Source organism: Perca fluviatilis, chromosome 9, assembly GCF_010015445.1.
Source record: "Perca fluviatilis chromosome 9, GENO_Pfluv_1.0, whole genome shotgun sequence".
Classification (NCBI taxonomy): Eukaryota; Metazoa; Chordata; class Actinopteri; order Perciformes; family Percidae; genus Perca; species Perca fluviatilis.
In genome coordinates this window covers 22,545,440-22,558,895 of record NC_053120.1, presented here as the reverse complement: position 1 = coordinate 22,558,895, position 13,456 = coordinate 22,545,440, and the positions used below count along the sequence as shown (strand labels likewise).

Here is a 13,456-nt window from a genome sequence, read left to right as displayed (position 1 = left end):
AAATGGTAAATTAGATGCTTGTAATTACTGGGTGAAGTGATGTGCAACATTCTGTTATATACAGGCATGCAAACACACACACACACGTATAGTCTAAGGCATACATACTCTGTAACAATGTTCTTTTTCTGGATTAAAAGTTTACACACAGACATACACATTTGTATGAAGAAAAGAATAGTTCCCAACCATTACTAAAAGAATTTAAATCTGAGATGAGAATCAGAAAATTATTAACTACATCAACAGGATAGTTGTGGAAAACATAAGGCTAAAGAGCTTGAGATATCTACAAATTAGACGGCATGCACTAAAGAGGTCTGATTTATCTGATTTTCTACAGTGGAAAGTAAATTAAGCAAGAAAAGAAAGTTAGCAGTTTGTTTGATTTGAATTTTTGTCATGACGGAGAATGTCAAACTTACTATAAGTCCGTTTGCGTGTTGCTGTTCGTTACTTTGGTCCTTAAAATTTTGAGAAGACAATGTTAGACTACTTGTGGTAGGAAGGTTGAAGAGTCATTTCATATAGCCATCCTTAGCATTATGCTGTGTGGAGAGCGATGGGATCCATCCCTCTCATCATAACATGGAACTATAATATTCACCAATTTGCCACATGCAGTAATCCTTTCATCACACGGTAAAATCCTCCCATCATTTCTTTCAGTATCAATAACAGGATTACGCTACCATGCCAATCTGTAATCTACACGTTTCCTGGAATGAGTAAAAGTGTTCCAAATTTTTAAAAAAAAGCTAAGTTTCCCCTAACAACCACATGAAGCAGAGATGATGGCTTAATTTCCTTTTCAAGAGCTGAATAGAACATGTGATGAAACGAGTACCAGGCAACACCCTCATCAACCAGTGACCCAGATAGCAACTGTAAGCAGGAACTACCCCAGAGACACACGTAAGGAAACACACAGTGCACACTGGTGTGGTCTCACAAGAACAATGATTATGGTGATAGGGTCTGATTAAGTAGCAGACCAAACTACAGAGAAATTAATCAAAAATATTGTGTTTACCTTGGCGATTTGCAGCAGTACAATACAGTGCTTGATGGACTCTACCATGCTCTGGAAAAAAAATAAAAGACAGAAAGAGAGTTCAATAATTAGGAACTGACTTGCTAACTGAAAGACAGGAAGGAAAATGTGTGAAGTTCTGACTTACACAAGTAGTCTCCCTCAAATTTTCAATTTTCTGTAAAAGGAAAAGAAAACAGGCTCTAAAATCCAACAGCAAATCAAAAAACAAATAAAAAGTTCAAAAACAGAAGTGCTGATGCAAACAGTTTGACAGTAAATACAGCACAATTAGTAGATAACATTGAGGTAATGACGTCTTAACTTACTGCAGCAACTTTTTTGTTATTTGGAAATTTACGAGACAATTTCCCATAATGAAGAGATTGGTGAAGTCACAGTGACAAACAAGTCAAAGTGACCAAAAGCCAGCTTTAATCTCAGGGAGGAAGTGAATCACACAGCTGTTGGTAAAAAATTTAGACACTGAAACTGAACTGCTTCCCCCCAACAACAACAAACACCTCTGAAAGATAACTTAACACAACTTAAAACTAAAATGATAAGTCGCAAAATAAAACTTGTTTTTTGGACTGAATGGTCTTAAAAAAGCAAGAAAAAGAAATGTTAACCCCAAACCATGTAACTATATAACATGTAATTATAATATTTTGGTTCTAACAATGGCCCCTCAATTACATAAGTTTTTATTTTTTAATACACAAGCATGGACTCTTTGTTCATCAGCTAACGTTGATACCCTTAATGTTCCATATTTAGCTACAGAGCTAACTGTGCCAGTCAGTTAGTCAGTTCATTGTTCTACAGAAACCGAACGAGTAACTATTTTGATAATTGATTAATAATGTCATTATTCAAGCAAACATTTTAACTTTTTTTCTGGTTCCAGCTTCTTAAATGTGAGGATTTGCTGCTTTGCTGGTTCATATAATTGTAAAAGTGAATATCTTTGGGTTTAAGCCAGCTGCTGGGACAAAACGAGACATCTGAAGATATTTGGGCTCTGGGAAATTATAATGGGTATTTTCTTTCGATTTTGAGACAACGTGCAGACAAAATGATTAATCAATAATAAAACGTATTAGTTGTTTCGTCGTTTTAAACCATTTTGTTGTTAGTTTTTCAAATACAAAGACAAATTCGTAAATTATTTTCTCAATACAAATGCTGAGAAACAGGTCATAATGGATGGTTATTTTTGAACCAATGCAATAACCTTTAAAAATAGTCTGATGGCTTAATACTGACAAGCGACAGATATCAAACATCTGTATGATAGCATGCTGACAGCTATAAGCACTATGTGTCAGCCTGCTTCTCCCGCTGTTAGCCTCTGCTCTAATGACAGCGAGAACAGCAGACCAGAGAGCCGAGACACAAGGACAGAGCTGCACTGCTGGTACTCACTCTGCGTGATTCATCCTCTTTGCAGTCCTTGATCTTCTCATCAAACAGCTGTGTGAGAGACAGTGAAAAAGAGATGAAAAGGAAAAAAAAAAAGACATGGAATATTAGCCAAGATGGTTACAAAGTAGAGCCTGACTGATATGGGATTTTTGAGACAGATACCAATTTTAGAGGTGGAAAAGTTCGCAGATTACCGAAATGGCGTCTGATATAGTGAGTTTTTGACCTGGAAAGAAAACTGACTTTTTTTTATATATGGATTGTACACCGATTTGGCACCCATACAACTCTGCAAAGTTACTCAGAAGGCTGCTTTCTTAAACAAATAACTTTACTAAAGAATATTTAACATTAAACATACAATATGTTACATTGTCATACAATTCCAGAAATGATCGTTGAGAAGGTAAAGAATAAATAAATATGAAATGAATAGCTAAATAAACCTCAGTACTGTATGTTCAGTATCAGTCAATTGCTGATCACTTAAATAAAGAACTACTTAACGACATTTCTTCAGCATTGTTTTCTGCATTATATGTTCTGTAGAAATTATTTTAATATCATCGCATATTCAACAACATAAACGCTGATAGTTTATGTCTGTGATAGGCCAATATTTTATAAGCCAACCCACAAATCGGCCGGGCTCTAGTACACAGTCAAATGAGTATTGAAATGAGAAGGTAAATCTGTACAGATGATGCAGCTTGAGATAATGTTGTGGCAAGTAGCAAGTTCCTCTCACCAAGGAAGGACACTTGCAGTGTTAACCCCCCTTTCCCCCCTAGATTTTCTGCCTGTGGTAATATGCTCCTGCTTCTTTAAATACATTTTCATACACCCTGTTTTTTATTTATTTATTTTTCTGTGAAAGGAGCCAAACTGTGGAACTGGCTTCCTACAAATATAAAGACTCTAACTAAATTGTCCACCTTTAAAAAACTAGCAAAAGCATGGTTAATACAGCAGCAGCAGTGTGATCATGCCATATGAAATGTATAGCTGTGTGTATGAGAGGTGTGCATCTGTGTGTGTCCGAGTTAATGTGTTTATTTACTACATTTATTTTTATTGCTGCTTTTTTGGACATTTTATTGTATTCACTGTACAAATTTGACTCCTTTTTATTATCTGAACTGTTAAAAGCCCTCCTAGGGACAGGTGTTGCGAATTAGCCATGGCTATAAACACTGTGATACAGGCATCTGATTGTTATTTATGTAATAATCTGTTATTTTTGTATCTGTCCCTATTTAAATAAATTACAAACAAACATGATCTTCTACTTTATCACAATGCTACCACAAAACATATTTGTGATAACTTCTGCTTAGTTAAAGTTGAGGGTGAGATCAGCAAGGAAATACCCAAATGAAGAGACAAAATAAAAGAAGATCATGACACAGATTCAAATGCCTCTATTCTATTGCCTCTACAGAATAAGCCAAATATGTAAAGTGAGTGGCAAATATCCTACATTTCTCAAATCTACATGAACTTGTAAAATATTCTAGGTGAAATAATGATGTCGGTTAGGTGTGCTCCATGGAGTCCTACCTTTAACTGGTCAATCAGAATCTGTAGGTAGGCGTCAGCTTCAGCTAGCTTCTTATCAAAGTCTTGAACACTCGGAACAAATCCTGTCTCGGCCTCCTTAGGATTGAGAAACAAACACAGCGAAGCATTAGTGCAGCCCTAACCAAATCCATGTCAAATGCCATGCTAGTATTTGCATATTCAAAGTAAAATACACAGCCACTACCAATAATATAGGCCATGTAGTCACTTATTATCCATTCTTTCAACAAAAAAAATAAAAAAAAGGAGCTTGTCTCTGTCACCTCCTGGTTAGGTAGGCTTTGTAAACTATCACACAAAATGGTGGACAGAAACATCAACAGTTCAGGAGAATCTTCCAGCAGCGTACTATACTAGGGGAGATATGAATACTATTGTTTAAAGGCTAGCCAGCATAAAAGGCCAGCAGGTCTGTCTGTCTGCCTGCCTGACTGTAGAGCAGCAAATTTCAGGAATCAACTAAACTGAATCAAGGAATCATAGTAGGAAATGTGTAAATGGGTTGAGGTGCACTCAAATTCATCATTTGTTCATTAGCTTGACTTAATAGCTCTATCAGAATGAGAAACACAGACTCCACACAGAAACTCAGGCACAGACAATTGCATTACATAAAAGTCATTAAAAGGTAATTACTAGACTATAGGCAGGACAGACGTGACTGGGCATCTGTCTCTATCGGTCTGAGCTCACCCAACCACGAACAACCTAGCTGGCTGTGACACGTAACTAAAAACAGGAAAATGAGCAGATAAATGTATGCACAGACAATATGTCCTATCTATCTATCTATCTATCTATCTATCTATCTATCTATCTATCTATCTATATATATATATATATATATATATATATATATATCACCCCATATTAAATGCTGGAGCCTGTCAATAGCAAGGACACTCAGCATCAATGACAACACAATAACACCTTTATGCCAAGCCAGACAAATCAGTAAGATAACTAACAGAGCGTGTCAGCAGTTACTCTGACATGGAAAAACACAGAACACCTCCTGCATGAAAAAGCAGAGATAGTAATAGTAAAGCTGATGACGACTGTCATCAGCTTTTTCCTGTTAGTCCTGTTAGTAAATCAAGCTCTTATCAAACCGTGTTGGGTGCTATCACTGCATTGGATTCTTTGTGCCGCGCAGTCCTGGTGTGTCCTGAGTTTGTGGGGGCTTTTGTTCCTGCTAAAGACGATCTCACAGGAAAGTGAAGAAAAGCCATTAACAGCCAAACGCTGTTAGCAGCCTGAGAACTGCCAAAGTTTTATGGAGAACAAAGTCCTAACTCAGCAGTCGTGAAGTCTGTAGTTAAGTAGCCTTACTTCCTCAAAAGGATCAAAGGTCCTTTTACTGTTGACTGCAAAATATAGCTGGCCAGATGGGGGCCTGAGCAAAACTAAAACCTTTCTGATACAGATGTGAATGTCTATTCACTGTATAAATTTGTGTACACATGTGCGTGGATTGGCACAGTCACTGCAGGGCGAGCAGCTTCCCCTGTCTGCTTACTCACACTACACTGGAAAATCCCTCCAGGATTATCAGGAAAAGAGAAGCCATCTTTATGGAAAGGGATTACATCATGATTATTTTTACTTTTAAAAGGAACACTTTATTGGGAATTTAGCTTATTCACCGTAACCCCCAGAGTTAGACAGGTCCATACATACCCTTCTCATCTCCGTGCGTGCTGTAAAGCTGTCTGACGTCTCCAGCGGCATCAGTCCATCACAGAACAGGCAGGTGAATGGTTCCAGTAATCCTACTGCTCCGAATAAGTGACAAAATAACTCCAACTTGTTCCTATTTACATGTTGTGATTTGTAGAGTCACAGTGTGTACAAAAAACAATGTAACATGAGACACAGCCATCTTCTAACCGTAAACAAACCGGGAACTATATTCTCAGGCGGAAGAATATAGTACTTGGGCGGAGTGATATACTCGCAGGAAGCCTGTCTGAGAATATAGTTCCCGGTTTGTTTACAGATAGAAGAGGTTCGCTTGTTATATTTTTTTTGTACATGCGTACTCTACAAATCACAACTTATATAGGAACATGTTGGTGTTATTTTGTCACTTTGTCACAATTCGGACCAGTAGGCTAGTTGGAACCAGTTACCTGCAGGATCTGTGCTGGCAGGCTAATGCTGGAGCCGTCGAACAGCGTTACAGGGCATACGAGGAAAGAAGTATATATCGACAATGCGTACTCTGAGGGTTACGGTGAATAAGCTAAATTCCCAATAAGTCGGAGTGTTCCTTTAAGCAAGCCAACAAAACACTAAATTCAGAGGAATGCCAAAAGATGATGTAAATACAGGGAGTGGACTACCTTTGTTACAATTTTGTAATCTTCAAATTTCACAATGAAGTGTTGCCATTCATTTTGACATCCCCCCGCCTCTATTTACAGTGGGGATTAACTCCATGCACTTCACTCCCACACAATAGTATTTACAAAATACAACAAACACAAATGTAAGAGTTTAAGACTGTTAGACTGTATTTACTTATACACGTATTATACCATACATTAATGCTACGTTTACACGTGGCCGGCTATTTTCATAAACGGACATTTCAACCTCTCCGTTTTCAGAAAAGTGTTCGTTTATATGTACCCGTGTATATATGCCGTCAATGCAGTCAAGAGCACGCCAAACCTGTAGGTGGCAGCGTAACGAGAAGCTCAAGCCCACGTTAGCCAATCAGAATCCCGACAATAGCAACAACAGCAACCAATGACGTCCGCTTTCTCTCTCTCGGCTGCCTAAACCTCCGTTTGTCTCAGTTTACATGCAAACGTGCAAACAGAGGCGAATTCTCCGTTTGCGTGTAAACGAAGGGCACAAATGAAGGGAAATGTCTACGTTTGTAAAAATAACCATGTACGTGTAAACAGGGTCTCAAACTGGCCATGTTTGCTTTGTAGGCCTAAATACATACATAAATACATGTGAAAAGAAAGCTGATATGGTTAAAACTATATGCAAAATTCCAGGAATTTTCAAAGTTGGAAACTTTCCATGGGAATTAACTGGATATTTTTAATATTGTTTTGTTATAATACTGTTAGTCTATAACAGGGAACTTCAATGTAGTTGGGAAAAAAATATCTTGCAGCATAATCTTGGTTAAAACAACCTGATTTAAATGCAACTTCAGTTGAATGTCCTCCCTATATTCGTCAATGACATGCAGTTTTTAAAATAAGTTTGTTTTTTTTCTCTATTAACCTATGTGTGTTAATTGTATAGCCCACTTGTTCTTGATAGGCTGGAAACAATAGACAGTGCTGATGGTTAGCTTAGCATGCATATAACAATAACCATAGTAAATCAAAGGCAGCATGCTAGCTACCTTCATATGTTAAGCTGAAGGTCAATGGTTTGGGCTACTACTTAAGCTGGAGACATGCTGGAGACCAGACGGCCGACCCTCGACAGAAAAGGCAGTTGGACTGATCAGTCTCCCCGAGTTGGTCAAAAAAGTGCCTCGGAACACACCAAAGCAACGAGACGTAATACGTCTTCATAACAGCGGGCGGCGCTAATCTGTACTGTCGCCCAAAAATGAAAACCGGCAGCTGATTGGACGAACGCGTCACGTGGGTCTGGTTTCTCCGGAAATTCAAAGACAGACTGTCATGGCGGCTTGTTCAGGATACGATCTCTTATACCCCTTTTCCACCAAGGCAGAGCTGTTGCTGGTTCGGAGCCAGAGCCTAGTTTCAAATCGGTTCTTTGTTTTTCGACCACCAAAGCACCAGCTCCGAACCAGTAAAAGTGGTTCTTAAGTAGCACCAAATCATTGCTGGGCCAGAAGTAAGAACCGCTTGCGTCAGCGGCTGGGGGCGGGGTTACCGTTACCAACAAGACGAACAGAAACTTGTGACCGCCATTTTTGAATTAGCAGATAAACACGATGGACGTGATTAAACAACAACAGCAGTGGTCAGAGGAGGATACAAGCTGCTTTCTTGCACTATAAAAGGTGAGCCGCGCAAACACGTTGGATCTGCCGAGTTTGGATGCCGATGTAGGTCTGCAAAGCCATGAACATCAATAGCAAAGCATCGTCCGCCATTGTTGATGGTGTGTTTGCGTTTTGCGGCGCCGAGCTAATTTTGCTGGGAAAGATGAGACGTGTATAGTGGCGTAAGACCTGGCTCTGTGCTGGCTCCTTAGCCTGTGGAAAAGCAAACTGGTTCTTTGGAGGCTCGTCAGTCGAATCAACTCCGAACCGGCACTAGCTCTAGCTCTGAACCAGCACTTGGTTGTTGTTGGTGGAAAAGGGGTAATATTGTACTAAAATAGTTCACTGAAACGCGTTTCTGAAAACATTTTAAGCGAGAAATAGGCCATGCAGTTGCTGAATCTGTCTTCATTTCAGATTGACAAAGGTTTAGTTTAAAAGATTTGTTAGATTTTCAGAGACTCCAGTCACGCTCATTCTGCTCCCCGTTTCTGGGTTAGCACTCTACCAATCAGATGGGTCATTTGAGTCCGACTGCCGGCAGTGCCCGCCCCGCTGATTATAAAATGAAGGCAGACGGACGACGGCACAGAACACACCGAACAGACTCGAGTCCCTGACCTCGCCAGACTGTCCAATGGCCGATTATCGGCTTGGTGTGTCAGCGCCTTTAGCCTACTGCAGGGCTATTGAGGCCACACCCACTCAACATTTGTATTCACAGTATATGCCTGTCTTGTTATTACAAAACAAAATGTTTATACTTATGTTTGTATAAGATAGTTTGTATGAATTACCCAACATTTCCAGTTAATTCTCATAAATTCCCATAATTTCCCATTAATTCGCACAATTTCAATTAATTCCCATGAAAGTTTCCAAATTGGAATGTTCCAAAATTCCCCAGCTTAACTTTCCATGGAAAGTTTCCGGAAATGTACCGGAAAATTTCCACCCCTTTGCAACCCTAGTTAAAACAAATAAGACTGTGCCCCTATCATTATGTAGTAAACAGTATCTCATGTTGTGTCAACACACATAATGGAGGAATGTGGTTTTTTTTTTTAACCAGAAAGTCAGAAGCAGGTGGTTGGCTTATTAACAGCCACTGTACCTACACGTCATAGTGCTCACTTCTTCTCTGATCCTGAAATATTTTCAGATGCGTGCACCTCCACTCCCACTCATTCCTAACACACACACACACACACACACACACACACACACACACACACACACACACACACACACACACACACACACACACACACACAAAAAAAAACACACACACACACACACACACACACACACACACACACAATCACTGTGTGTGGCTGTGACATAGTGGGATTATTTTAGAGCAGCCCCCAAAGTCTCACACATGAACACTCACAAACCCACCCTACCACCCCAGACTCGACCAACAACACTCTTGCAACCTCCCCCTCCCTCCTGTTTCTGTTTGTCTTTCCACGCAGTGTGACCCACTTTAAAATGCTGTTGTTGCCCCAGCAGCACACTGCAGCCATTAAAGTTCTCTATGCTCTGGTGCAGTGCCGTTTGCGTTTGTGTGCGTTTTACTTACTGGGTGCCTTGCTTCAATGGACATGCTGCGTTAAACCTTGTACATCTCCCCCATCAGGCCATTTAGCTTGACACAAGATCGGTTTCTCTTTCTCTGCCTCTGTTATTCTGTTTTTCCTCTCCCTACAGCAACAAACCACCAGCTCTGGTGAAGTTAGCGTTCTTTCTCCTCCGTACAGAAACAGAATCTCCTCTTCTTGCAGTCCACTGCAGTCTGCCAATATAAACCACAGCAGCAACTAGCTGTGCAGTCAGTCTGGCTACAGTACGTTATATCCTTCGGCAGCAGATATCAGCTGAGCGTTTGGTATGAAGGCAGACAGAGCTTAGTTAATCCAGGACCCTCCCCTGGCAGGAAAGGCACACTTCCTCTCACACAGTCAGAAGAGAAAACACACAAAGCAGCAGCAAGTGCTGACAGGGACACGCATTAACCGCCACTCTGATTGGCTGAGGCAGCAGAGGCAGATGTTCGGTTGATCAAGCAAGCAGGTCCCGGATTGGTTACTGCTGGGTCCCATGATGCTACGACAGCAGTGCGCTATCACTGCATAAGTGTGTGTGTGTGTGTGTGTGTGTGTGTGTGTGTGTGTGTGTGTGTGTGTGTGTGTGTGTACTGAGCAAGCAGGCACACGTAGCTCATCAGAGGGATTTGTCACAGAGGGGGGTAGGGCAGAAAAAAGGAAGGGTGGGGGAGAGCAAATGAAAAGGTTGGTCATAAGGGTGAAAAGGAGGATATGAGTGGAAAGAGCTGCACATAGATGATGATGATGATGGGAGGGCAACAAGGAGGAAGGTTTGGTTTAGGCAAATAGAGCAGGAAATAAGGTTGAACAGAGAAACAACTGGAGGGCAGGAAGAGAATGAGAAGGAACTGGCTGAGACAGTCTCAACACTCATTATAAAAAGACAAAAACATAAAAAGAGACAAAACAGGCTGCCAGCAGGTCAGCAGTAAATCTTTCCATAAAACTAAGCCTGATCCTGATACCAGCCCAAATCAGCCACATATTGCCAAAACATCCTCCATTCATGAATGTCACTATTATTTCCATTTATACCTCGAAGACTTATCATAAACTCTCACCTGCTCTATTTAGCAAAGAAATCAGGTATGGGAAACAAAAAGGGCTGATAACAAGACCTGAGATGCAAAGTGCCTTTCAAAGTCATCATATGGGTGTTGTGGTGTAGCACAATACATGATTTATAGAGTATGCAAAATTGCACACAATAAAAATCCCACAATGAGAGCTTTGATATCTAGGTAACTATAGCTATACCCATATACTCTTCAGGTACTACAAAGAATAGCATGTTTGCTTAGACACATCAATGATAAAATTAATGTAATGTAAAATAAAATAAATATAAATATATTACTACATGGATCCTGACATAGGAATTGGCCTAAACAGGCAAACAGGCATCAAGGAGCCACACAGCTACACAACACAATAGAGCTGGGCAATATATCGATAGTATATCGATATGGTGATATGAGACTAGGGCTGCAACAATGAATCGATAAAATCGATAAAATTCGATTATTAAAAAAGTTGGCAACGAATTTCATTATCGATTTGTTGTGTCGCGCAAATATTACAGCACTCAGTCGCGGAGATAAAAAAAATTTGAGTTGAGCGCAGAGAGGAGCAGCGCAGAGCGCAAGAAAAGAAAAAAGAGCAGAGCGGGGGTAGAGGAAATACGGAGAGAGACCGGAGAGACCCGTAACGTTGTTCTTAAACACACGGCGGAGGCAGAGAAATCAGTACGACCTAAGTCATCCAAGGTGTGGGAGCATTTCACACTAAATAAATTGAAGTTAATTGCAAGATAAGCAAAAGCCGTTAAGCTTTTTCCTCGCCATAGAGCCAATGATGAAGAAAACTTATAGATAACTTCTATAATCGTTGGATTTCGATTTAGTTTTTTTGACAGGCTTAAGTGTTCATGACAAGATATGACCATGATCAATCTGGTGATGATTGATCATTGTTTAGATACATTAAACCACGTTAAGCTTTTTCACGTTAAGCGTTTTAGAATGTCCCCGACACGGCATGGCACGGGCGCACCACGGTGATGAGTCAGCACCTAAAACGTAAACATGTTGGAGTCCTTGATGAGGAGGAAGGGAGTTTAACAGCAGGGTAAAGTTACTACACTATCCTACTTCTGTTTCGGTTTGGAGTGAGGAACGTAGCGTCCCTTCAGTAGCTCTTCTGGTGCTGCTGTGGTGTTTACTCGTTATCCAGCTGACTAGCATGACAAGCTAGCGTTAGCTCGTTAATAACAGTAGTAAAACAGGGGTGGTATAGTTTGCAAGACTAAAGACACGTTTTTATTCACTCGCCTTTTTTGGCCCATTCATTTTTTAATCTGTTGTCATGTATATATTCTGTGCTTTGTCCCATATCAGTTATTGTTGACAAATATATTTCTGTGTGTTGTATAAATGAACTTAACTTGCACTTACTACAATGATGGTAATAATTTAATGAATAAGTGTGTTTGTGTGTGTGTCTCTGCGTGTCTGTCTTTGTGTGTGTCTTGTCTGTATGTGCTATTTGGGTTACTTACATTTACACAACTATTAACTAAAACAACAAGTATCGTATTGAGTTGATGTAAATTAATGCTTTTTTGTTTTTTTATCCGATTCATCGATTAATCGAAAAAATAATCGACAGATTAATCGATTATTAAAATAATCGTTAGTTGCAGCCCTATATGAGACTAGATATTGTCTTAGATTTTGGATATCTTAATATCGTAAGTGTCGTCTTTTCCTGGTTTTAAAGGCTGCATTACAGTAAAGTGATGTCATTTTCTGAACTTACCAGACTCTTGTAACTGTTCTATTATTTGCCTTTACCCACTTAGTCATTATATCCACATTACTGATGATTATTTATCAAAAATCTCATTGCGTAAATATTTTGTGAAAACACCATTAGTCAACACTACAATATCGTTGAGTTATCGATAGAGGTATTTGGTCAAAAATATCGCAATATTTGATTTTCTCCATGTCGCCCAGCCCTACAACACAACTTTTTCTTGTAACTGTAGTGGATGAATTAGATACACAGACAAATAGAAACTTACACACACACACACACACACACACACACACACACACACACACACACACACACACACACACACACACACACACACACACACACACACACACACACACACACACACACACACACACACACACATACACTCACACACAAAATGTGTATGGTTACGTACTTGGAGTTGGAGGGTGTGACGGAGGATAGTTCCCTCTAAGGCATGGATCCATTTCTCCCGCTCGTCTGCATCTCGGGCTGAGGGCAGAAGCACACAGACACACCCAGTGAGCCACGTTTTCCATGCATACACCCTTAGTAGCCATTGCAATCGTGCTACACACTAATGAAACCAACACGCAACACTGAAATGACATGAGCGCTGGTGACACAGGGATGGACATAAATGTATTCATCTAAAAAATTATAGTTTGTCATTACCTTAATTCTGCTTAACCCCATTTTCAGGGCTGAATAAACTATAATAATAATATGTATACGCGTTTCACAAATAAGACAATAACCATAAGCTTAATTTGTATAGCCCATAGTATATATTAGAGAGGCAAACAATGTGCTTTACAGCTGAAGGAAACGGATCAAAATAAATGGATAAGACAAAATCAAATATGAGAGTAAAAAGAAACCGGTTTGAAAATAGAATTCAGAAAGATGTCTGGATATTTCATATGGCAGATGCCCATAAATCTCTCTAAAATGAACAATTCAGCATTTTAATCTGCACGTGGCCAGCACATA

The 13,456-nt window shown here is 39.8% G+C and overlaps 1 protein-coding gene across 4 annotated transcripts in view; it reads right to left on the bottom strand.

Annotated features, from left to right (window-relative positions):
* The window catches only part of osbpl9 (oxysterol binding protein-like 9), a 40,214-nt gene that overhangs the window by 11,405 nt on the left and 15,353 nt on the right, over positions 1–13,456 (bottom strand). Inside the window, exons 4-9 of one of the 4 annotated variants that reach the window (XM_039812096.1) lie at positions 12,879–12,955; positions 4,022–4,117; positions 2,462–2,509; positions 1,182–1,211; positions 1,034–1,084; positions 426–464 (exon numbers count right to left, since the gene is read on the bottom strand). In XM_039812096.1, the coding sequence (XP_039668030.1) occupies positions 426–464; positions 1,034–1,084; positions 1,182–1,211; positions 2,462–2,509; positions 4,022–4,117; positions 12,879–12,955 (341 nt within the window). Of the gene's footprint in view, positions 1–425; positions 465–1,033; positions 1,085–1,181; positions 1,212–2,461; positions 2,510–4,021; positions 4,118–5,154; positions 5,336–9,615; positions 10,004–12,878; positions 12,956–13,456 lie in introns of those variants that run through there. The other 3 variants (XM_039812099.1, XM_039812098.1, XM_039812097.1) reach the window with 3 other exon arrangements.